Genomic DNA, 27037 nt, shown 5'->3' with positions numbered 1-27037 from the left:
GATCCCCCCCTAATCAAAACTCTCTTCTGTCACCAGGAGACCCCCACCTGCTCAACGGAGACGCCGACTCCTCCGGGGGGCGCTGTGGTCTTCCTAGATCCTTCTCCGCCCCTTACCCGCCACTAGAGGGCATCGCAGAGGAGGGTACGGCGGGCGACCCCTGGCACTGGGACGCCGGCCGTGACCCCACGCCCTGGTACGAGCAGCTGAACGAAGACTACCATCAGGCTCTGAGGGTGGAGAGTTACATGTTGAGCCTCATCCAGCGTCACGCTCTGCCCCCTCGACCCACCCAGCCCCGGACCACCGGCCACAGCTCCCTGACCAAGAGGAATCATTCCAAAGACCGACGAAGGACTGACCTCCAGCAGCCCCTGGTTGACCTCGCCTCCAACCACAGGAGTCACAGCTGGGGCTGCGAGTCGTCCATAGGTCACGGGGTAGAGACCCCGTCCTTGGAAGACGACAGTTTCCTGGATCTGCCCTACCCCCAGTGCAGGACACAATCCGAGGCGGGGAGGCTACCTTCACCTTTGCCCCCGCAGGACCTCAACCTTGCTTCTTCTAACCTTTTCTGTGAACCCCCGTCCCCCCAGCATTATCTCTACGGACCCTCCCCTCTGAGTCACAAGGATCATCTAGTGAGCGCTCAATACATCCCCGGACGCTCCCCCCGGCACCACAGCCAAGAGCCACCCCACCGGTCCGTCTCCCCTCCGGATCCCCACGGTATCAAACCCAGATCCGCTAAGAGGACTTACAACGAGAAACTGAAGTGCAAGAAGTCCAGCAGTAAAACCAGCAGATCCCAGTCGGAGAACAGCGTGCTGGGTCAGCGGGTGCTGCTGGAGCGCCGGTACAGCACCACGGAGAGGCATCACCACAGAACCCAGGTGTGCGAGGAGGACGGGGTCCAGCTCGACGGAGGGGGGCGGCGCTGGTGCTCCAACCTGGAGCTGAGCCAGGACGAGGGCGAAGTCGTACCTGAGCTCCAGGCTCCCAGGCGTCCGGCGAGGAAGCCTCGACAAGGCCCGTCGGGTCACCACGCACCGAAGCCCCAACGCTGGCACCCAGACGTCCGGGACCACAGGGCGCCGCTGTGTCAGGGCGAGGAGGGCTACGGCGCCGCCCCCGCCGAGTCCGAGTCCAGCATGAGCGAGGTTTACTCTCCGGCCTCCAGCTCGCTGTCCAGCGACTCCGACGAGAGCGGCGGGCTGGTGTGGCCCCAACAGCTGCCGCCGCGCCTCAGCACCTCGTCCTCGCCGCAGGCCGCCGCCGCCGACCCGCCCTCGCAGAAGGCCTTCGTCAAGATCAAAGCGTCTCACGCACTGAAGAAGAAGATCCTACGGTTTCGATCGGGGTCCCTGAAAGTCATGACCACTGTTTGATCTGAGAAATCCACCGCGACCCGTTTGACCTTCAACTGTGTTAGGAATCGTACCACGAGCGGCAGGAAGTCTCTGCGAGCAGGTCCCGAACTAAAGACCTTCAGGAATTCAGGTCACGTGACTAGAAACAGCTGTTGAGGTTCCTGGAGCTGGAGGTTCCTTCTGGACGCCCCAGAAAAGGAGGCGACTGTATCTTGAACGCCTTGAATCTGTTGCTCGTCCACAGAATTTAAGGAACATTTGAAGAGTTTCACAGAGATAAGAAACTTCACACCTTCTCAAAGTTTACACCATGAGATCACGACCACTTCCTGTTTCACTAAACCTCTTCGTCATCAGATTACTAGCAGATCAACAATAAGTTCTTACGTAAGAAACGTTTTTTTTATTCACATATTTAAATAGAACTTTAGCAACAACTTCCTGAAAGAGTTTCTCTTCCAAAATAAACGTCTTGTTCTTTTGACGTTTCCTCTTTTCCACTAACATGCAAATGAGTTCCACGCATATTTACTAACGACTAATTGTAGAAGAAGTAAGAAAGAAACCACTTCCTGTTTGACCAGCGCAGGTCAAACAGGATTAGAATAGGTCACACAGGAAGTTCTTATCTTAATCTTCGTTCTATTCAATCTTTAAATTGTCAAAGTGATCTCAAGACACTTCACAGGTGAATTAAAACAGCGTCGAGATGAATAAAAACATACTTTGAACAAGCAGAAACCTTGGCAGAACCAGACTCAGAGTGGACGACCTCCTGCTGTGATCACATCTGGACACGACGCATCTTTATTTCATTATTATTTTAGCAAATCTGACTGAAGTATTTAAGTGAAAGTATTTATGCTGCCCTGAAAATGTTAGAACCATTAGTTTTCAGCAAGTCACGAAATTGTTGTTTTCTTTGGCTTCCAGTAATGATCGTTAGGTTCTTATGGTCCTACTCGAGCTCAGGCATTTAGTACTGCGATATCAAATATCTTCTGTGTATCAAGACACGCCTTGAATTTGTTTTCTGTCGTTTGCATTTTTAAAAGTCAATTTTTCTTTTGAAATTTCTAGAAAAAAAGTCACAAATTCCGTTTTTTTTAGGGTATTTTGATATTTCTAAATACATATTTTACACATAAAAGACACCAATGACAGCCTGAACCAAATGTTCTTTTATTTTTTTTAAACATCCAGAAAACGCAGAAAAGGTAACTTTTTCCTTCGTACACAGTTTATCGAACGCTCGTCATGTTCATCCTAAACTGCAACAAGAACCTGGAAGAACGTCATTAAACTCCTGGTTCAATTACTGTGTTGCTCAAGGGTCGGTGAGAGAAACGTCAGGTTTAATAACAGCATTAGACCCTCGTTCTTTCTAATGTAACCATGAGCTCAGCGATGCTATCAAGTTCATTTGCAGCTGATATTGAAGATGAGTTTGAATGAAATAAATAAGAATAAAACCCTGGAGATGATGAGGTTCATCGAGTCAAAGTTCAAGGCTCTCAGTTCACGTGTGATGGAGGTTCAAAGATCTCAGAGTCGAGAGCGACACCTGGTGGCTCAGGTTTGTACGACAGCAGAGTATTAGTACTGAACGTTATCCTCGCCACAGTGACGTCATCTGTTGAGGATAAAGAGTGAAGGATCTACAAGTTCATGGTTTTCTTCAGTATCACAGAGTCAGCAGTTTTTATTCCGAGTATCTTCCTCTAAAAACTGTGACTCACTGAGTTTTGGATCAAATACAGAAGTGATTTTATCAAGATCAGAAAAAACTTTTGCGCAATCTGACCTTGAAATGGAGATTTTTTGCTCAACCGTGTTGCCATGAAGACGTTTTCCTGAACATGTCCTCTGAGCTGAGCCAGAAGCAGCTGGTGAGGCCTCAGTGTTCAGATGCTGGACCAGAACAAGTCTCTGCTCCTCAGACCAGAACAAGTCTCTGCTCCTCAGACCAGAACAAGTCTCTGCTCCTCAGACCAGAACAAGTCTCTGCTCCTCAGACCAGACGGAGAAACATGAAGATACTTTTACAAGAACTTTCACTTTAAATCAAACGTTGAGTTTTTATGTCACAAAACCAACATCCTGCTCCAGAACTACCTCGTCATCGTCCTCCATCTTCAAGGACGTCCTCGTGACGTTCAAGGTCACACGAAGGTTTCTTAGACGCACACTTTTGTCAATATGCACTTCCTGTGGAATGGATTTAGTTTTCAAAATAAAGTGTTTTCACGATTTGATCTGAGATGTTTATTTTGTCATGAAAACATTTGAACACACGACAGTCATGATGAGATGATGTTTCACATCCAGAAGATACGCTTCACAAAACGTTTCCAAATAACATGTTGCTCAACTACTTCCTCGTTTCCTGCCGTCAAGTGTTGTAATGTTTTCTTAAAATAGTCACGAATGACAAACAATCCTGTTAAATTGTTGACGTTTTATTCTGCGTCAAAGTGAACGAAGAGTTGATGAAACACCAGTCGTTCTCAGAGAATAAAAGAGTGAAGGAAGAATATAAAGAGGATAAAACAGAAACAAGTTATTGTTCACAATAATACATACAAATATAATTAAAAGACGTTTTTACAGGACGAGTTTAACTCCTGAGGGTGACTAATATTAGCAGATAAATAATGATATATAAACATATTATATATTATAATAACTGTTATTTAACCCACTACTGTAATTCTCTTATCACTGTATTTCATGTTGACATTTCGCTATTTTACATCACGACAAAACACAAACACACTTCTGAACATATTAATGGTTGTTTACATTCTTCACTTAAGCTCAATAAAGTTCATCAACGACATGATCAACTAACTGTGAAGGAAACATGTTAACATGGAGTTCTGTTCACTGATGGAATAAAGAAGCTGAAGCTGCTCTCGTGACCTGAACCTGAGAAGAACCTTCTTCTTCTTCTTCTTCTTCTTCTTCTTCTTCTTCTTCTTCTTCCTGAGTTCTAACACTGAACCAGGTGTATAACAAATATTGATATTGTGTTCCGGCCTCTAGATGGCAGCAGTCGTTACGTCCTCCACAGCTAGAGGAGGAATAATGACTGAGGACGAGAGGATACAGTGACTCCAGCCGCTTTTAAAGCTGATGTTTGGACATATTTTGGTTTGAAAAAAAAAAGTAAGTAGTTACGAGAGTCATGTGGTCTGTAAATACTACAACACCAGAGTCAAGTACTGGACAATACTACACATATATACTTGTTACTACACTATCACAACACCAGAGTCTAGTACTTGACAATACTACATATATATACTTGTTACTACACTATCACAACACCAGAGTCAAGTACTGGACAATACTACACATATATACTTGTTACTACACTATCACAACACCAGAGTCAAGTACTGGACAATACTACAGATATATACTTGTTACTACAGTATCACAACACCAGAGTCAAGTACTGGACAATACTACAGATATATACTTGTTACTACAGTATCACAACACCAGAGTCAAGTACTGGACAATACTACACATATATACTTGTTACTACACTATCACAACACCAGAGTCAAGTACTAGACAATACTACACATATATACTTGTTACTACACTATCACAACACCAGAGTCAGGTACTGGACAATACTACACATATATACTTGTTACTACACTATCACAACACCAGAGTCAAGTACTGGACAATACTACACATATATACTTGTTACTACACTATCACAACACCAGAGTCAAGTACTAGACAATACTACACATATATACTTGTTACTACACTATCACAACAGCAGAGTCAAGTACTCCACAATACTACACATATATACTTGTTACTACACTATCACAACACCAGAGTCAAGTACTGGACAATACTACACATATATACTTGTTACTACACTATCACAACACCAGAGTCAGGTACTGGACAATACTACACATATATACTTGTTACTACACTATCACAACACCAGAGTCAGGTACTGGACAATACTACACATATATACTTGTTACTACACTATCACAACACCAGAGTCAAGTACTGGACAATACTACACATATATACTTGTTACTACACTATCACAACACCAGAGTCAAGTACTAGACAATACTACACATATATACTTGTTACTACACTATCACAACACCAGAGTCAGGTACTGGACAATACTACACATATATACTTGTTACTACACTATCACAACACCAGAGTCAGGTACTGGACAATACTACACATATATACTTGTTACTACACTATCACAACAGCAGAGTCAAGTACTCCACAATACTACACATATATACTTGTTACTACACTATCACAACACCAGAGTCAAGTACTCCACAATACTACACATATATACTTGTTACTACACTATCACAACACCAGAGTCAGGTACTGGACAATACTACACATATATACTTGTTACTACACTATCACAACACCAGAGTCAGGTACTGGACAATACTACACATATATACTTGTTACTACACTATCACAACACTAGAGTCAAGTACTGGACAATACTACACATATATACTTGTTACTACACTATCACAACACCAGAGTCAAGTACTCCACAATACTACACATATATCCTTGTTACTACACTATCACAACACCAGAGTCAGGTACTGGACAATACTACACATATATATTTGTTACTACACTATCACAACACCAGAGTCAGGTACTGGACAATACTACACATATATACTTGTTACTACACTATCACAACACCAGAGTCAGGTACTGGACAATACTACTAATATATACTTTCTATTCTACACTATCACTTTATATTGTATCATTGTATTCTGATACGTCTCAACACTCTTGACAAACACACTGAAGTGAATCAAAGCTTGTGAACGTCTCTGCTGAGGCTCGACGTCTTGGTCTCGTTGATGTCGACGTTGACGCTCATCTTGACAGAAGTGTCTTCGACGACGAACTGAAGCAAGTGACGCAGCGATCGGTTGACGCTGCTCTTGAAGCCGCGACCGATGCAGACGTAGAGCAGAGGGTTGAGGCAGCTGTTGAAGTAGGCGAGACACAGCGTCAGCACGTGAGACAGGTAGACGCCGGCGGCGGCGCTGGAGTCGTTGGGCGTCAGCGGTAGGATGAAGTTGACCATGTGCAGAGGGAACCAGCAGAAGAAGAAGCTGAGCACGACGGCCACGATGATCTTCAGCGTCTTCCTGGAGCGTTTGCGCTGGCCCGACCGCCCGCTCTCGGCCTTCCTGTAGACCATGTAGTGGGAGACCAGGATGACCAGCAGAGGGACCAGGAACCCCAGCAGGAAGTTGTACCAGATGAAGATCCACTCGGTGGATTCTTGGTGCCGGACCAGACACTCCTTCTTCTTGGTCCCGGCGTCGACCAGGGCGGTGAAGAAGAAGTACGGCAGGCTGCAGATCACGGCCAAGACCCAGACCACCACGCACATGACCGCCGCCCGTCTGGGCCGCCGGTTGTTCTGGCACCACACGGGCCTGCTGACCATCATCCAGCGGTCCAGGCTGATGACCACCAGCTGCAGGACGCTGCACAGCATCATCACGTAGATGGTGGGTTTGATGATCTTGCAGGCCAGCGCGCCGAAGAACCACTCGTCGTCGTAGGCCAGCGTGGTCATGAGCAGCGGCAGCGACAGGCAGCACAGCAGGTCGGCCAGCGCCAGGTTGAGGAACCAGAGGGAGGTGACGGAGCGCGGCATGCAGAACCCGGTCACCCACAGGACCACGGCGTTCCCGGGGACCCCCAGCAGGAGCACCACGCTGTAGCAGACCAGAGCGAAGATCTGCTCCGGGATGACATGGTGGTCGTTGTTGAAGGTGACGTTGACCGGTTCGTCGTCCAAGTCTGTGAAGTTGAAGTTATCGTACGCGTCGTAGTCCGAGTAACTCATGGTCGCCGCGACCTGCAGCAGGAACCCAGAGAAATCACCTTTATTCACGCAGTTCATGACTTTTAGTCTCTTTGTTTAGTTTGTGATAAACAACATCTTCAAATATTCTTTAACAAGTTAAGTTTTATTACTCATTAAGTTTTATTACTCAACACTGGTTAAGAAACTAAACAAATAAATGAAAAAATAATTAAAAATGTAATGATTATATATTAAACTCTTGTTTAAAACGATTTAATGTGGCTTTATTTTGTATAACTTTAATGAAATTGTAGTTTGAAATAAATTATTCCTTTAGACAAACTTCTCTGATCATTGCGGAAAATTCGTTTTTTTTATTCTTAAAATTCTTTTACGAAATTGTAATTCAATGAATGAAAATGTATCCAAATACGAAGTATCTGCGACAGAATACTGTCCGACCCGAACCACGCCCTCTATGGACGGTTCTCTCTCCTGGCATCTGGCGGAAGGTTCCGCAGCACCTGCTGCAGAAAGATTTAAAAACAGCTTCTTTCCTTTAAACCGACTGTTGAATGAAAATATGACTTGAGTTATGAAATATTTAAAGTATTTATTCTATTTATAACATATTAGCACTATTGTTAACTTATTTGTATTTATAATTTATATAAAATAATTATAATATGCAATATTTATAATGTTATTTATTTATTCTGTTTACACTATATTGCACTATTTTTAACTTATTAATATTGATATTTGTACTTTTTATTTATACATCTCTCTGCTGTGTTTTTAACGGTTGCCAAGCAACGAAACTTCGTTGCCAGTTTCACTGTTTTCTGTGCAATGACAATAAAAGAAAGTCTAAAGAATGAGTAAATACTACATATTAGCCATTGTAAATACATATAATTATAATAATAATTATAATTGTTATATTGCTACATGCTAACTCACTCCTTTATCAAAACAATTTGTTGCTCTGACTTCATTAAAAACTAAAGAAATAATGGAAATATTTTGAATTTGTATATTTGTACAAGAGGTGTTGTTGTAAAATAGTTAGCAGGTCAATGCTAATCTAAGGCTAATATTTCAAGACTTGAACCATTAAAATTGTAAATATTGTTTATATTTAATTTCCTCTGATTTATAAAGATTCTACTTCAAAAAGGTTAAATCTTTATATTCTTGAGAAACGTGTACAAGTGAGTCAGTGGATGCTAAGTTAGATTTAAAATGTATATTTAATGTTTATTTTAAAGCATTTTCCAAATATATGCTGATGGTTGATTTAGATTTTATCTGTTTTCACCTCAGAGTCAACATTTAATTTTCCATTTTCCACACGAAACATTAATTCAAATAATTATATTCCCTTTTTTAATGCATCAGTTTGAAGGATTCAAAGTGTTTCAACACTTTATCTTTATCTGTAAGATAAAATCTATAAGTTCTATAAGTCTAAAACTTTATCTATAAGTTCTTGATTAACAGTGAATCACACTCGTGTCATTTTAAGATCCTTCAGTTTATCAAAATATTTGCTGTTTTTAAATATCAATAAATAAAGTCAACAAAACGTTTTACTTACTTGTGTCGTCTGTTGATCTCGACAACTTATAGGGAAGTCTCACACTTCTCTCTTTCCTGCACAATTTATACGCTTTCAACACACACACACCCTCGCACACACATTCACACACTCGCACACACACCCTCGCACACACATTCACACACACACACACACACACCCTTGCACACACATTCACACACACGCACACACAAAAGACGATGACATAATTAACGGAGGATAACTTTATTAATTTTATTCCAGTTATTTCTCTTCATTCCACGTTGAATCACCGTTATTTGATTCTCTCTACGATAAAAACGTTGCACATGTTGTGAGTAAACATTGAGATTAAACTACAAACACTACAGAGTTGTTGTGACAACAAGATTAGATAGAAAATGATTTTAATTTGTAACCCTAGACAATTTAAAACTAATATAAAATAAATCAAATAAAGATTCTATACGTGAAAGTGTTTAAAAAGTCATTCTTCAGCAGGTCACATGACTCGAGTTGATTGAACATTAATATGACATTTATATAAACGTAACTTTTTCTCCGACTGCATCTTCCATGAAGACCTGGAGGAGGAAGCGAAAAATACGAAGTCGGCTCTTTTTTTCTTCACTTTTTTTTGTTAAAAAACCCGATCGATGAGTAAAAGGGCGTCAGAAACATCTGCTGATGTCAGCGACTCTCCTGCTATAAATAACAACACGACTACGATCTATGAGAAGATAAATCTATCTTTTTACGTTTGGTCTGAAGTTAAAAGTCTGACGACGGAGGAACGTTTTCTCTCTGCGCCTCCATGTGACCTTGTGTTGATCACACTCTGAGGTGTCGTCGGGTCAGTTGAACGCCGGGGCGCTGCTGGGCGGGAGCGTCGGGGTGTCGTCCCGGAACGCGTCGGATTGAAGGTCTGCGGGAAGAAAAACGTGTTTAAATCACATTTAAGTTACTATTAGTGATGAGTTGATGAAGCTTCATGAAACAGTGTCATTATCTTCAGAGTCCACTAGATGGTAGTGATGTGTTGATGAAGCTTCATGAAACAGTGTCATTATCTTCAGAGTCCACTAGATGGTAGTGATGTGTTGATGAAGCTTCATGAAACAGTGTCATTATCTTCAGAGTCCACTAGATGGTAGTGATGTGTTGATGAAGCTTCATGAAACAGTGTCATTATCTTCAGAGTCCACTAGATGGTAGTGATGAGTTGATGAAGCTTCATGAAACAGTGTCATTATCTTCAGAGTCCACTAGATGGTAGTGATGAGTTGATGAAGCTTCATGAAACAGTGTCATTATCTTCAGAGTCCACTAGATGGTAGTGATGTGTTGATGAAGCTTCATGAAACAGTGTCATTATCTTCAGAGTCCACTAGATGGTAGTGATGTGTTGATGAAGCTTCATGAAACAGTGTCATTATCTTCAGAGTCCACTAGATGGTAGTGATGTGTTGATGAAGCTTCATGAAACAGGGTAATTATCTTCAGAGTCCACTAGATGGTAGTGATGTGTTGATGAAGCTTCATTAAACAGTGTCATTATCTTCAGAATCCACTAGATGGTAGTGATGTGTTGATGAAGCTTCATGAAACAGTGTCATTATCTTCAGAGTCCACTAGATGGTAGTGATGTGTTGATGAAGCTTCATGAAACAGTGTCATTATCTTCAGAGTCCACTAGATGGTAGTGATGTGTTGATGAAGCTTCATGAAACAGTGTCATTATCTTCAGAGTCCACTAGATGGTAGTGATGTGTTGATGAAGCTTCATGAAACAGGGTCATTATCTTCAGAGTCCACTAGATGGTAGTGATGTGTTGATGAAGCTTCATGAAACAGGGTCATTATCTTCAGAGTCCACTAGATGGTAGTGATGTGTTGATGAAGCTTCATGAAACAGTGTCATTATCTTCAGAGTCCACTAGATGGTAGTCATGTGTTGATGAAGCTTCATGAAACAGTGTCATTATCTTCAGAGTCCACTAGATGGTAGTGATGTGTTGATGAAGCTTCATGAAACAGTGTCATTATCTTCAGAGTCCACTAGATGGTAGTAATGTGTTGATGAAGCTTCATGAAACAGTGTCATTATCTTCAGAGTCCACTAGATGGTAGTGATGTGTTGATTAAGCTTCATGAAACAGGGTCATTATCTTCAGAGTCCACTAGATGGTAGTGATGTGTTGATGAAGCTTCATGAAACAGGGTCATTATCTTCAGAGTCCACTAGATGGTAGTGATGTGTTGATGAAGCTTCATGAAACAGTGTCATTATCTTCAGAGTCCACTAGATGGTAGTGATGAGTTGATGAAGCTTCATGAAACAGTGTCATTATCTTCAGAGTCCACTAGATGGTAGTGATGTGTTGATGAAGCTTCATGAAACAGTGTCATTATCTTCAGAGTCCACTAGATGGTAGTGATGTGTTGATGAAGCTTCATGAAACAGGGTCATTATCTTCAGAGTCCACTAGATGGTAGTGATGTGTTGATGAAGCTTCATGAAACAAGGTCATTATCTTCAGAGTCCACTAGATGGTAGTGATGTGTTGATGAAGCTTCATGAAACAGTGTCATTATCTTCAGAGTCCACTAGATGGTAGTGATGTGTTGATGAAGCTTCATGAAACAGTGTCATTATCTTCAGAGTCCACTAGATGGTAGTGATGTGTTGATGAAGCTTCATGAAACAGGGTCATTATCTTCAGAGTCCACTAGATGGTAGTGATGTGTTGATGAAGCTTCATGAAACAAGGTCATTATCTTCAGAGTCCACTAGATGGTAGTGATGTGTCGATGAAGCTTCATGAAACAGTGTCATGTCTTCACAGCTCAGAAGGGGGCGCTCTCACTTTAAAGATGACAAGCTATTAAAGCGACAGATATAAGAGCGACCTCTAGTGGTGCACTGTGAAGGACACTGTGTCATGAAGCTTCACCGACTCATCAACACTAACAAGAGAAACACATGAAGGAACTGATGTTTTCAAGTTTAAAATGAATATTTTATTGACTATAATAATTGTTTCCATGGTAACAGCTACTCTTTTCTGGGTCTGAACTGGTCTAAGAGAAACAAAAACCTTTAAACAAAAGTTCTGACACGACTCAACTTCAAGTGTTTCAAGAAGTTGATTTAATATTATTATTTATTCTTCATCAGACTCATGAACCTAATGTTCTGTTCAGGAGGAAAAATCATGTTTTTCACACAGGAAATGCAGAAACATCGACTTATCTGATGAATGTTTAACATCCTGGTGATGTTTACGCGCTTGTTAACTTGGTAACTCGTTAATTTGTTAACTTGGTAACTCGTTAACTTGTTCATCTAGTTAATCTAGTTCTGTAGATTCCATTAAACACTCTCTTAAATATAAAAATGACTCGAGTCGTCCTGACACAGAAACTGAAACAAGTTCAATCCTCGATAAGATTCACATGATCGTCCGACTTTATTGTGCAGTTGAAACACGTTTGTTTGTTCAGAGTCACTTTGACGGACAGATCGACGCCAGGAAAACCATCTTCCCGATGATTGACAGTTCCTTTGATACCAGCTCAAATAACACAACATTTGAAGAGTTTTCTTCTTCTTCTTCTGTGGTATTAAATGAACTGTGTCGACATGTTTGATGGTGTTTGTTATAACAGCTTGTATTTGGGTTTAATAACATTTTATTACTTTGATTTACTTTCAAATATGTTTTATTCGTGAAGAATCTTGTGTTTATTTTCATGTCGGGCTGTGAATCCGTTCTTGATGTTCGTTGAACTTTAATATACTTGGAGAGGAAATCGAATCAGAATCTTCCACCGACTGTGGATCAGAATCGTCTCCTGCTAACGGTCGAGCTAAAAGCTACTTGCTAACGAGAGGAAACGGCCATGTTGGCACAGGATGTGACATCATCGGCACTGGTGGTGCGTTCAGGTACAATGGGAAACTTGAATCTGCGTGTTTATATCAAACGGAGTGAAATATCTGATCGTAATATATTGTTTCAATTCTTCCTGAGCCCCTCTAGCGCCCCCTGGTGACTAGTGTGTGTTACGGTTGATCTGGGATCTACTCACCGATGAGCGTCAGGCCCTGCTGTTGGCTCTGGATCATGGCGGACTCTTCCTCCTCCTCCTCCTCGCCCCAGTCTGCGATGTTGGCCGGGGGGATGCACTGCTCCAGGAACAGGTCCTCCTCGTCCTCCTCCATGTCCTCGCTCTCGGGGGGCCAGCGCAGCTCGCCGCTCTCCACCTCGCTCACCTCCGTGGGCTCCACCACGATGGACGGCAGGCGCTCCTTGGCGCGACGGTGGTCCAGGCCGTCCAGGGCGACCTCGGGGAGCAGCACCACCTCCGGGAAGATCTGGATCCAGAAGGTTCTTCACAACAACTGCAGTGACGCCAGCATTTGAACAGCAAAGACATGAAACCAGAACTTTCACTTCTTTTTGTCTCAAAAATTCACAGCGTTTATTCATTTGTGTGCTGAAATTAAACCTCCGGCCACTAGTTGGCAACGTTCGTCATTTTGCTCCGTGTCAAAGTAACAACAACAAAGCCAGTGAAAAGCAACAAGTAAAAAATAAAGGAAACACCAGAGTCCACGACTTTTAAAACTGATGTTTAGAATCATTTTAAAACAAAGTTTAAACTTCAATGAATCACCGACAGATACTGGATATAACACGTTGCTCAAGGTTGTTAATGTACTTTATTGTTAATATAAGATACATTTGTTGTTAATACTTTGAGAAGTACTTTCCTACAAACACTCATGTTTGATTAGAGAAAGTATTTGATCATTTCTTTGTTGTAAAAGCTAGAAAAAGTGTTTTTTCTCAACAAAAGAAACCCACAATATATTGTTGTTTCTACAGTATCCAGTATATCACAATATATCTCAATATATGGTATCGTCGATACATGTGGTCGCAGTTGTATCGTCGATACGTGTGGTCACAGGTGTATCGTCGATAAGTGTGGTCACAGTTGTATCGTCGATAAGTGTGGTCACAGGTGTATCGTCGATACATGTGGTCACAGGTGTATCGTCGATACATGTGGTCACAGGTGTATCGTCGATACATGTGGTCACAGGTGTATCGTCGATACATGTGGTCACAGGTGTATCGTCGATACATGTGGTCACAGGTGTATCGTCGATACATGTGGTCACAGGTGTTTCGTCGATACATGTGGTCACAGGTGTATCGTCTATACGTGTGGTCACAGGTGTATCGTCGATACATGTGGTCACAGTTGTATCGTCGATAAGTGTGGTCACAGGTGTATCGTCGATACATGTGGTCACAGGTGTATCGTCGATACATGTGGTCACAGGTGTTTCGTCGATACGTGTGGTCGCAGGTGTATCGTCGATACGTGTGGTCGCAGGTGTATCGTCGATACCTGTGGTCGCAGGTGTATCGTCGATACGTGTGGTCACAGGTGTATCGTCGATACGTGTGGTCACAGGTGTATCGTCGATACATGTGGTCACAGGTGTATCGTCGATACATGTGGTCACAGGTGTTTCGTCGATACATGTGGTCACAGGTGTATCGTCGATACATGTGGTCACAGGTGTATCGTCGATAAATGTGGTCACAGGTGTATCGTCGATACATGTGGTCACAGGTGTTTCGTCGATACATGTGGTCACAGGTGTATCGTCGATAAGTGTGGTCACAGGTGTATCGTCGATACATGTGGTCACAGGTGTATCGTCGATACATGTGGTCACAGGTGTTTCGTCGATACATGTGGTCACAGGTGTTTCGTCGATACGTGTGGTCGCAGGTGTATCGTCGATACGTGTGGTCGCAGGTGTATCGTCGATACCTGTGGTCGCAGGTGTATCGTCGATACGTGTGGTCACAGGTGTATCGTCGATACGTGTGGTCACAGGTGTATCGTCGATACCTGTGGTCACAGGTGTATCGTCGATACATGTGGTCACAGGTGTTTCGTCGATACGTGTGGTCACAGGTGTATCGTCGATACGTGTGGTCACAGGTGTATCGTCGATACGTGTGGTCACAGGTGTAGCGTCGATACATGTGGTCACAGGTGTATCGTCGATACATGTGGTCACACGTAGTTCCAGATGTTTGTGTTTCCTTCATCTCCACATCAGTTCAACTCACCTGAAAAGGTGCTCGTGTCTCCTTCCTCTCCACATCATTAGGACTCAAGGTGCTCGAATCCTCCGTCGCTCTGTCCAGAGAACACGTATTTACACATGTTCAGTTGTAAAAATACACAATAGAATCGAGTATTTCTCCTGAGACTCAGGATGACCTTCGTCGATCATGTCATGAATATCTTCGTTGAAATGGTTGAAACGGTTGAATCGGTTGAAACGGTTGAAACGGTAGAAACGGTAGAAACGGTTGAATCGGTTGAATCGGTTGAATCGGTTGAAACGGTTGAATCGGTTGAATCGGTTGAATCGGTTGAATCGGTAGAAACGGTTGAAACGGTTGAAACGGTTGAAACGGTTGAATCGGTTGAAACGGTTGAAACGGTTGAAACGGTTGAAACGGTTGAATCGGTAGAAACGGTTGAAACGGTTGAAACGGTTGAAACGGTTGAAACGGTTGAAACGGTTGAATCGGTTGAAACGGTAGAAACGGTAGAAACGGTTGAATCGGTTGAAACGGTTGAAACGGTTGAAACGGTTGAAACGGTTGAATCGGTAGAAACGGTTGAAACGGTTGAATCGGTTGAATCGGTTGAAACGGTTGAAACGGTTGAATCGGTTGAAACGGTTGAATCGGTAGAAACGGTTGAATCGGTTGAATCGGTTGAAACGGTTGAAACGGTTGAATCGGTTGAAACGGTTGAATCGGTTGAAACGGTTGAAACGGTTGAATCGGTAGAAACGGTTGAAACGGTTGAATCGGTTGAAACGGTTGAATCGGTTGAATCGGTTGAAACGGTTGAAACGGTTGAATCGGTTGAAACGGTTGAATCGGTAGAAACGGTTGAAACGGTTGAATCGGTTGAAACGGTTGAATCGGTTGAAACGGTTGAAACGGTTGAATCGGTAGAAACGGTTGAAACGGTTGAAACGGTTGAAACGGTTGAAACGGTTGAATCGGTAGAAACGGTTGAAACGGTTGAATCGGTTGAAACGGTTGAATCGGTTGAATCGGTTGAAACGGTTGAAACGGTTGAATCGGTTGAAACGGTTGAATCGGTTGAATCGGTTGAAACGGTTGAATCGGTTGAATCGGTTGAAACGGTTGAATCGGTTGAATCGGTTGAATCGGTTGAAACGGTTGAAACGGTTGAATCGGTTGAATCGGTAGAAACGGTTGAATCGGTAGAAACAGTAGAAACAGTAGAAACGGTTGAAACAGTAGAAACGGTTGAAACAGTTGAAACAGTAGAAACAGTTGAAACAGTAGAAACAGTTGAAACAGTTGAAACAGTTGAAACAGTAGAAACAGTTGAAACAGTAGAAACAGTAGAAACAGTTGAAACAGTTTAAACTATCAATTCAATAGTATTTAGGCTTAACTAGAGTCAAAAACTAAATATTTCCTCATTTCTTTTTGTTTCATTTTTTTTAAACTCTTTGTAAAATACTATCAGATATTATGTGAATATAATTCGGGGGATTTGTCTTCTGACCTCAGATCACAGGATTACTATCATGTAGAGAAACGTTTCATTCATAGGAAATTAATTCAAATGTATTTTATCAACAGAAAATCTCAAAACGACTTGTTCAGTTATTTACACAACTTTAATCTTTTTTTAATCATTTCTATGAGCTTTACTTGATGGTCCTTGAAGACCTACTGGACGAACACGTGTCAGACTTGAGTCTCAGAAGAGCTGAGCAGGAAACAGGACTAGAGCTCGTCCTGAATCCTCGTTTCTTCTCCTCGTCTCCTTGTCTTTCTTTTCTATCGTAGGTTTGTTTGTTCAGGGTTGGTTGGATTTTTGACTTTTTTTATTATAAGCGAGTGTTTTGACCGCTGTGTCTTTTTTTTTCCTTTTTTTATCCTGTTTATTTCTCTGGTTCAGTAGTTCATGGACTCTGAGATGTTGGTGTCTTTGGACCCTGTGATCGTCTTAATTTAATTGATTTAATTATTAGTTGTCACGGAGTCTCTTGGACGTGATCGAGTCAATGACTGTTTTCTTCAGGCTCGACGGCAGGAAGTCTGTGACTGAAGGTCCAAAGGTGAGCGAGAGGGTCGTCGAGGCCCTCAAGAGCGTCTTGATCTGGTCTGAGGTCGGTGAACGTCCACGGACTCGACACCTACAGAGTCTGGAGTCAGCGAGTCGTTGTCGAGATGGTGCGAGATCAGAGGAAACAAACTAGTTTGATCCAAAGTGTTGCTGAAACGACGTTTCCACCGACAGATGGAATCACAAAATTCATGTTTAACTGTATTTTAGTGTAACTGTAACCATTCCTTCTTTCTCAAACAAATGACTCTTTATTTTAACGATAAAATACATTTTAAAGTAATATCTTGAAATGATTTACAAATTTGCTTTACAAATAGACAAAGTTTCTCGATTTGTCATTTTTTCCTATATTTTAATTTAAAAACCTTTATTCTTTTAGAATTAACATGTTTCTAAATGTTTTCCCTCGGAGTTAATATCGATATTTAACTGTATTAATGTTGCTGCTGCTGTTAAACCATATTTAACTTTATGGTTTATATTTAATTATAGTTTCATTATCTTTCTTTTATAATTAACATGCTAATAAATATTCATGGTGTTTGTTCATTTTTGTGTCGCGATTAAACGTCTGGTCATTACGTCCTCCACAGCTAAGAGAAGAATGAGGACTGAGGACGAGAGGATACAGTGAGTCCAGCAGCTTTTAAAGCTGATATTTGGATTTGAAAATATACTTGTTACTACACCATCACAACACCAGAGTCAAGTACTGGACAATACTACACATATATACTTGTTACTACACTATCACAACACCAGAGTCAAGTACTGGACAATACTACACATATATACTTGTTACTACACCATCACAACACCAGAGTCAAGTACTGGACAATACTAAACATATATACTTGTTACTACACTATCACAACACCAGAGTCAAGTACTGGACAATACTACACATATATACTTGTTACTACACTATCACAACACCAGAGTCAAGTACTGGACAATACTACACATATATACTTGTTACTACACTATCACAACACCAGAGTCAAGTACTGGACAATATTACACATATATACTACACTATCACTATATATCAACGGTACGTATCATCACACCTACGTATCAACACACTCTTGACAACACACCTGGTATTTCCTGATTTTTGTGAATGTTTATGGAACATTCAAACTAAATTCTTGTGTATTTGGTTAAGTTAAGATCTGCTTAAGTTTCTAAACAGTCACCAGAGAAAAATATCAACGTTGTTAAATAATCGAACTTTCAAATAAATCTTTCACTTCAACAGAGTTAATAAGTTTGCTAATGCTAATGCTAATGCTAATGCTAATGCTAATGAAACGCTCACGACAACAAACAAACGATCCAGAACCAGGACATCATGTTCCCGACGCGACGGGATCAGCTGTCAAATCATTTTCGACACACAACTCTCTGTGATAGTAACCGTCGCACACTAAGCTGTTTCGCTGCCACCTGGGATGGAAACTTACAGCAGCTATTATGATGGAGAAGCTTAGGCAGGATGTAATCCTCGCACAAACACCTGCATGTTTTCACTCGACACTGATCACTTTTCAAGATGCGTCTGCAGGAGATCAATGAAGCTGAAGATAAATAAACATGAACCAGGTCTTCAGGATGAAACCAGGATTCATGCAGTTCAAGAGAACATGTACAACATATGGGTTTTGTCATGGTATCATGTGACTCACTGAACATGAGTCAACATGATTGTGTGTCTCTGTAACCAAAACATCTACACATGGATCTACTGACTCCTTCAAGAAACATCTGTGTTTGATGATCTACTGACTCCTTCAAGAAACATGTGTGTTTGATGATCTACTGACTCCTTCAAGAAACATCTGCGTTTGATGATCTACTGACTCCTTCAAGAAACATCTGTGTTTGATGATCTACTGACTCCTTCAAGAAACATGTGTGTTTGATGATCTACTGACTCCTTCAAGAAACATGTGTGTTTGATGATCTACTGACTCCTTCAAGAAACATCTGTGTTTGATGATCTACTGACTCCTTCAAGAAACATCTGTGTTTGATGATCTACTGACTCCTTCAAGAAACATCTGTGTTTGATGATCTACTGACTCCTTCAAGAAACATCTGTGTTTGATGATCTACTGACTCCTTCAAGAAACATCTGTGTTTGATGATCTACTGACTCCTTCAAGTAACATCTGTGTTTGATGATCTACTGACTCCTTCAAGAAACATCTGTGTTTGATGATCTACTGACTCCTTCAAGTAACATCTGTGTTTGATGATCTACTGACTCCTTCAAGTAACATCTGTGTTTGATGATCTACTGACTCCTTCAAGAAACATCTGTGTTTGATGATCTACTGACTCCTTTAAGAAACATCTGTGTTTGATGATCTACTGACTCCTTCAAGAAACATCTGTGTTTGATGATCTACTGACTCCTTCAAGAAACATCTGTGTTTGATGATCTACTGACTCCTTCAAGAAACATCTGTGTTTGATGATCTACTGACTCCTTCAAGAAACATCTGTGTGTTTGATGATCTACTGACTCCTTCAAGAAACATGTGTGTTTGATGATCTACTGACTCCTTCAAGAAACATCTGTGTTTGATGATCTACTGACTCCTTCAAGAAACATCTGTGTTTGATGATCTACTGACTCCTTCAAGAAACATCTGTGTTTGATGATCTACTGACTCCTTTAAGAAACATCTGTGTTTGATGATCTACTGACTCCTTCAAGAAACATCTGTGTTTGATGATCTACTGACTCCTTCAAGAAACATCTGTGTTTGATGATCTACTGACTCCTTCAAGAAACATCTGTGTTTGATGATCTACTGACTCCTTCAAGAAACATCTCAAGACACTTTTATTTGTTCAGGCTTTTCCTTGATTCTCTGAGACTCCTGTGTTGTTCTCAGTATTATCTTGATCTTTTAAGTATATCTTTTATTGAGTATTGTTTTGATTGTTTAATTTCTTTGTGACCCTGGTCTACAGAAGTGTTCTATAAAAACTAGTTATTTACTTACGTACTTAAAACCTGTCTCTGTAAATATAAAGATTTATTTCTGTTTATTTTGATGAAATTAAGTTTATCGTGTCGTCCTGAATATCATTTGGTAAATAAATGTATATATATTAAATATACAGTATATATATATTAAAAAAAATGAATAAAAGGACGATTACAATAAGGTCAAATCCAAGATTAAATATTAAATAGATAAACCTCTAAGAAATTGATATTTAATTTGTGTTAAATTTAAAAAATCCTTGAAATAGTTGTGAGTCCCTGAGAGTTAACAAATCAGTCATGACTCAAAAGAGCATCAGAGAAAAACGTATTGAATTACTTCATCGAATTACTTCACAGATTGTGTCAAAAACAAGCTGACCTTGTGTTTGTAACATTTAAGAAATAAATGTTTACACAATCAATGATTCTGCTGCTGTTCATTGTCATTAAAACCTGTTCACACATTTGAAAGTGTATGTGTGTGTGTGTGTGTGTGTGTGTGTGTGTGTGTGTGTGTGTGTGTGTGTGTGTGTGTGTGTGTGTGTGTGTGTGTGTGTGTGTGCATCTGAACAGTCTCATCATAAGTTGATAAGGACGTGTTAATTTTGACAAGGTTGTGAGGTTTTTCCACTGATCATGTATTTTTACAGATGCTCCAGCACTGAAGGTCAAAGGTCATCATGATTTCATAAAGTGTAAGAAACACCTGCGAAGATTCCCACGAGCCGCTCAGAGAGATGGTTCACGCAGGATGAAACCTGGTCGTGGGTTCAAGAGAAAACGTTCCGATGAGAATCTTGAGGCTTGTGTAGCAACACTGGTGAGGAAATGATGAAATGTTGGGGTTTTTGCTTGTTTTCAGCACAAGACGTTCAAGAGTTTCATGGAGAGTAACTTCAACACCTGAACCCCTGAAACAACGTTCCAAACATATTCACGAGAGTTTCATGGAGAGTAACTTCAACACCTGAACCCCTGAAACAACGTTCCAAACATATTCACAAGAGTTTCATCGAGAGTAACTTCAACACCTGAACCCCTGAAACAACGTTCCAAACATATTCACGAGAGTTTCATCGAGAGTAACTTCAACACCTGAACCCCTGAAACAACGTTCCAAACATATTCACAAGAGTTTCATGGAGAGTAACTTCAACACCTGAACCCCTGAAACAACGTTCCAAACATATTCACAAGAGTTTCATCGAGAGTAACTTCAACACCTGAACCCCTGAAACAACGTTCCAAACATATTCACGAGAGTTTCATGGAGAGTAACTTCAACACCTGAACCCCTGGAACAACGTTCCAAACATATTCACGAGAGTTTCATCGAGAGGTACCTTCAACACCTGAACCCCTGGAACAACGTTTCAAACATATTCACGAGAGTTTCATGGAGAGTAACTTCAACACCTGAACCCCTGAAACAACGTTCCAAACATATTCACGAGAGTTTCATCGAGAGTAACTTCAACACCTGAACCCCTGAAACAACGTTTCAAACATATTCACGAGAGTTTCATGGAGAGTAACTTCAACACCTGAACCCCTGAAACAACGTTCCAAACATATTCACGAGAGTTTCATGGAGAGTAACTTCAACACCTGAACCCCTGAAACAACGTTCCAAACATATTCACGAGAGTTTCATGGAGAGTAACTTCAACACCTGAACCCCTGAAACAACGTTTCAAACATATTCACGAGAGTTTCATCGAGAGTAACTTCAACACATGAACCCCTGAAACAACGTTTCAAACATATTCACGAGAGTTTCATCGAGAGTAACTTCAACACCTGAACCCCTGAAACAACGTTTCAAACATATTCACGAGAGTTTCATGGAGAGTAACTTCAACACCTGAACCCCTGAAACAACGTTCCTAACATATTCACGAGAGTTTCATGGAGAGTAACTTCAACACCTGAACCCCTGAAACAACGTTTTAAACATATTCACGAGAGTTTCATCGAGAGTAACTTTAACACCTGAACCCCTGGAACAACGTTCCAAACATATTCACGAGAGTTTCATCGAGAGTAACTTCAACACCTGAACCCCTGGAACAACGTTTCAAACATATTCACGAGAGTTTCATCGAGAGTAACTTCAACACCTGAACCCCTGAAACAACGTTCCAAACATATTCACGAGAGTTTCATCGAGAGTAACTTCAACACCTGAACCCCTGAAACAACGTTCCAAACATATTCACGAGAGTTTCATGGAGAGTAACTTCAACACCTGAACCCCTGGAACAACGTTCCAAACATATTCACGAGAGTTTCATCGAGAGGTACCTTCAACACCTGAACCCCTGGAACAACGTTTTAAACATATTCACGAGAGTTTCATCGAGAGTAACTTCAACACCTGAACCCCTGAAACAACGTTCCAAACATATTCACGAGAGTTTCATGGAGAGTAACTTCAACACCTGAACCCCTGAAACAACGTTCCAAACATATTCACGAGAGTTTCATCGAGAGTAACTTCAACACCTGAACCCCTGAAACAACGTTCCAAACATATTCACGAGAGTTTCATCGAGAGTAACTTCAACACCTGAACCCCTGAAACAACGTTCCAAACATATTCACGAGAGTTTCATCGAGAGTAACTTCAACACCTGAACCCCTGGAACAACGTTTCAAACATATTCACGAGAGTTTCATCGAGAGTAACTTCAACACCTGAACCCCTGAAACAACGTTTCAAACATATTCACGAGAGTTTCATCGAGAGTAACTTCAACACCTGAACCCCTGAAACAACGTTTCAAACATATTCACGAGAGTTTCATCGAGAGTAACTTCAACACCTGAACCCCTGAAACAACGTTCCAAACATATTCACGAGAGTTTCATGGAGAGTAACTTCAACACCTGAACCCCTGAAACAACGTTCCAAACATATTCACAAGAGTTTCATGGAGAGTAACTTCAACACCTGAACCCCTGAAACAACGTTTCAAACATATTCACGAGAGTTTCATCGAGAGTAACTTCAACACCTGAACCCCTGAAACAACGTTTCAAACATATTCACGAGAGTTTCATCGAGAGGTACCTTCAACACCTGAACCCCTGAAACAACGTTCCAAACATATTCACAAGAGTTTCATCGAGAGTAACTTCAACACCTGAACCCCTGAAACAACGTTCCAAACATATTCACAAGAGTTTCATCGAGAGTAACTTCAACACCTGAACCCCTGAAACAACGTTCCAAACATATTCACAAGAGTTTCATGGAGAGTAACTTCAACACCTGAACCCCTGAAACAACGTTCCAAACATATTCACGAGAGTTTCATGGAGAGTAACTTCAACACCTGAACCCCTGGAACAACGTTTCAAACATATTCACAAGAGTTTCATGGAGAGTAACTTCAACACCTGAACCCCTGAAACAACGTTCCAAACATATTCACAAGAGTTTCATGGAGAGTAACTTCAACACCTGAACCCCTGAAACAACGTTCCAAACATATTCACAAGAGTTTCATGGAGAGTAACTTCAACACCTGAACCCCTGAAACAACGTTCCAAACATATTCACAAGAGTTTCATGGAGAGTAACTTCAACACCTGAACCCCTGAAACAACGTTCCAAACATATTCACGAGAGTTTCATGGAGAGTAACTTCAACACCTGAACCCCTGAAACAACGTTCCAAACATATTCACAAGAGTTCCATCGAGAGTAACTTCAACACCTGAACCCCTGAAACAACGTTCCAAACATATTCACGAGAGTTTCATGGAGAGTAACTTCAACACCTGAACCCCTGAAACAACGTTCCAAACATATTCACAAGAGTTCCATCGAGAGTAACTTCAACACCTGAACCCCTGAAACAACGTTCCAAACATATTCACAAGAGTTTCATGGAGAGTAACTTCAACACCTGAACCCCTGAAACAACGTTCCAAACATATTCACAAGAGTTTCATGGAGAGTAACTTCAACACCTGAACCCCTGGAACAACGTTCCAAACATATTCACGAGAGTTTCATGGAGAGTAACTTCAACACCTGAACCCCTGAAACAACGTTCCAAACATATTCACGAGAGTTTCATGGAGAGTAACTTCAACACCTGAACCCCTGAAACAACGTTCCAAACATATTCACGAGAGTTTCATGGAGAGTAACTTCAACACCTGAACCCCTGGAACAACGTTTCAAACATATTCACAAGAGTTTCATCGAGAGTAACTTCAACACCTGAACCCCTGAAACAACGTTCCAAACATATTCACAAGAGTTTCATGGAGAGTAACTTCAACACCTGAACCCCTGAAACAACGTTCCAAACATATTCACGAGAGTTTCATGGAGAGTAACTTCAACACCTGAACCCCTGAAACAACGTTCCAAACATATTCACAAGAGTTCCATCGAGAGTAACTTCAACACCTGAACCCCTGAAACAACGTTCCAAACATATTCACGAGAGTTTCATCGAGAGTAACTTCAACACCTGAACCCCTGAAACAACGTTCCAAACATATTCACGAGAGTTTCATCGAGAGTAACTTCAACACCTGAACCCCTGGAACAACGTTTCAAACATATTCACAAGAGTTTCATCGAGAGTAACTTCAACACCTGAACCCCTGAAACAACGTCAACACCTGAACCCCTGGAACAACGTTCCAAACATATTCACGAGAGTTTCATCGAGAGGTACCTTCAACACCTGAACCCCTGGAACAACGTTTTAAACATATTCACGAGAGTTTCATCGAGAGTAACTTCAACACCTGAACCCCTGAAACAACGTTCCAAACATATTCACGAGAGTTTCATGGAGAGTAACTTCAACACCTGAACCCCTGAAACAACGTTTCAAACATATTCACGAGAGTTTCATGGAGAGTAACTTCAACACCTGAACCCCTGAAACAACGTTTCAAACATATTCACGAGAGTTTCATGGAGAGTAACTTCAACACCTGAACCCCTGAAACAACGTTTCAAACATATTCACGAGAGTTTCATCGAGAGTAACTTCAACACCTGAACCCCTGAAACAACGTTCCAAACATATTCACAAGAGTTTCATCGAGAGTAACTTCAACACCTGAACCCCTGAAACAACGTTCCAAACATATTCACGAGAGTTTCATGGAGAGTAACTTCAACACCTGAACCCCTGAAACAACGTTCCAAACATATTCACAAGAGTTTCATGGAGAGTAACTTCAACACCTGAACCCCTGAAACAACGTTCCAAACATATTCACAAGAGTTTCATGGAGAGTAACTTCAACACCTGAACCCCTGAAACAACGTTCCAAACATATTCACAAGAGTTTCATCGAGAGTAACTTCAACACCTGAACCCCTGAAACAACGTTCCAAACATATTCACAAGAGTTTCATCGAGAGAAACTTCAACACCTGAACCCCTGAAACAACGTTTTAAACATATTCACAAGAGTTTCATGGAGAGTAACTTCAACACCTGAACCCCTGAAACAACGTTCCAAACATATTCACGAGAGTTTCATCGAGAGTAACTTCAACACCTGAACCCCTGAAACAACGTTCCAAACATATTCATGAGCGTCGTCAGAATGTGGGTCACCGGGTCGTTACCTGTTGCAGCAGCTTCCGTCTCCATCCTGGCTCAGGTCCACCGACGTGAACCCCGGCTCCTCCACCGTCGGGACCATGATCAGGGTGGCGGGCTGCGAGGACCGGCTCCCGCGACACCCCCCTTCTGCGGATCCCCCGCTGAGGCTTGAGGCCTCCAGGGCGACGCCTGGACGAGGGGCACCTCAAAGTTCCGTGGGTCAGGCCTTCTGGGCCCGGGTTCAACGCTTCAACGTGTCCACTGGTCGGACGTCGTCCTCGTGTCTCTCGCACATCCCTCCCTGTCCCAGCGCGCCGGGAGGCTTTGCAGAGGAGCAGGATTAGTGTCTCTTTCGATTAGTGAGGCCGCGAGGGTGACGTCATCGCAGCCTGAGCGGCGCCGTCGGACGCTGGCACGCCGCCGCCGCGGTCGGGCTCCACCGACTGGCACGACCCGGGGTTCCGAGGCGAGGGTGCGTGTCAGTCCACCGCTCGCCAGGATCCGGGTCCGTCCATTCTTGTTTGTGCGTCCATGAAGGTTTCTCTGCTGAGTTACTCCCTCAGGGATTTAGATTTGGACGAATCCTGGAATTAGCCGCGGCTCAAGGGCTCAGAGTCGAGCAGATATATATATATAACAGAAACATCAGTGTGTAATCCTTCTGTGACGACACAACAATCGTTGTTGTTTATCTGTCGTCCTCTTTACTCATGTCCTCTCACACACTCATGTCCTCACACACACACACTCATGTCCTCTCACACACTCATGTCCTCTCACACACTCATGTCCTCTCACACGCACTCATGTCCTCTCACACACTCATGTCCTCACACACACACTCATGTCCTCTCACACACTCATGTCCTCTCACACACTCATGTCCTCTCACACACACTCATGTCCTCTCACACACTCATGTCCTCACACACACACTCATGTCCTCTCACACACACTCATGTCCTCTCACACACACACTCATGTCCTCTCACACACTCATGTCCTCACACACACTCATGTCCTCTCACACACTCATGTCCTCTCAAACACACTCATGTCCTCTCACACACACTCATGTCCTCTCACACACACTCATGTCCTCTCACACACACTCATGTCCTCACACACACACTCATGTCCTCTCACATACACACTCATGTCCTCTCACACACACTCATGTCCTCTCACACACACTCATGTCCTCTCACACACTCATGTCCTCTCACACACTCATGTCCTCTCACACAAACTCATGTCCTCTCACACACACTCATGTCCTCACACACACTCATGTCCTCTCACACACACTCATGTCCTCACACACACTCATGTCCTCTCACACACACTCATGTCCTCTCACATACACACTCATGTCCTCACACACACACTCATGTC

At 42.0% G+C, this 27037-nt stretch overlaps 3 protein-coding genes across 4 annotated transcripts in view; 1 reads left to right on the top strand and 2 right to left on the bottom strand.

The window, feature by feature from the left end:
* Positions 1-1880, top strand: part of dact3b (dishevelled-binding antagonist of beta-catenin 3b) — a 14588-nt gene extending 12708 nt beyond the window's left edge. For both annotated transcript variants that reach the window (XM_087795472.1, XM_087795473.1), the window contains exon 4: positions 37-1880. In XM_087795472.1, coding sequence (XP_087651598.1) covers positions 37-1388 — 1352 coding nt within the window. In that variant the 3' untranslated portion in view covers positions 1389-1880. The remainder of the gene's footprint in view (positions 1-36) is intronic.
* A 2671-nt stretch (positions 1881-4551) lies between these two features.
* On the bottom strand, positions 4552-8873 carry c5ar1 (complement C5a receptor 1). Its single transcript, XM_087795475.1, has 2 exons — positions 8849-8873; positions 4552-7299 (listed from the first exon to the last, which is right to left on the bottom strand). Exon 2 carries the CDS (start codon positions 7285-7287, stop codon positions 6235-6237), a length of 1053 nt encoding a protein of 350 aa, XP_087651601.1. The 5' UTR covers positions 7288-7299; positions 8849-8873; the 3' UTR covers positions 4552-6234.
* A 227-nt stretch (positions 8874-9100) lies between these two features.
* Positions 9101-26110, bottom strand: lbhl (LBH regulator of WNT signaling pathway, like). Its single transcript, XM_087795477.1, has 4 exons — positions 25666-26110; positions 14989-15058; positions 12920-13205; positions 9101-9752 (listed from the first exon to the last, which is right to left on the bottom strand). The coding sequence occupies exons 1-4, from the start codon at positions 25740-25742 to the stop codon at positions 9682-9684; spliced, it is 504 nt and encodes a 167-aa protein (XP_087651603.1). The 5' UTR covers positions 25743-26110; the 3' UTR covers positions 9101-9681.
* Between the last annotated feature and the right edge of the window lie 927 nt (positions 26111-27037).

The sequence above is a fragment of the Callionymus lyra genome, chromosome 7, assembly GCF_982586985.1.
Source record: "Callionymus lyra chromosome 7, fCalLyr1.hap1.1, whole genome shotgun sequence".
Classification (NCBI taxonomy): domain Eukaryota; kingdom Metazoa; phylum Chordata; class Actinopteri; order Syngnathiformes; family Callionymidae; genus Callionymus; species Callionymus lyra.
This window is presented reverse-complemented; position numbering and strand designations above follow the sequence as displayed.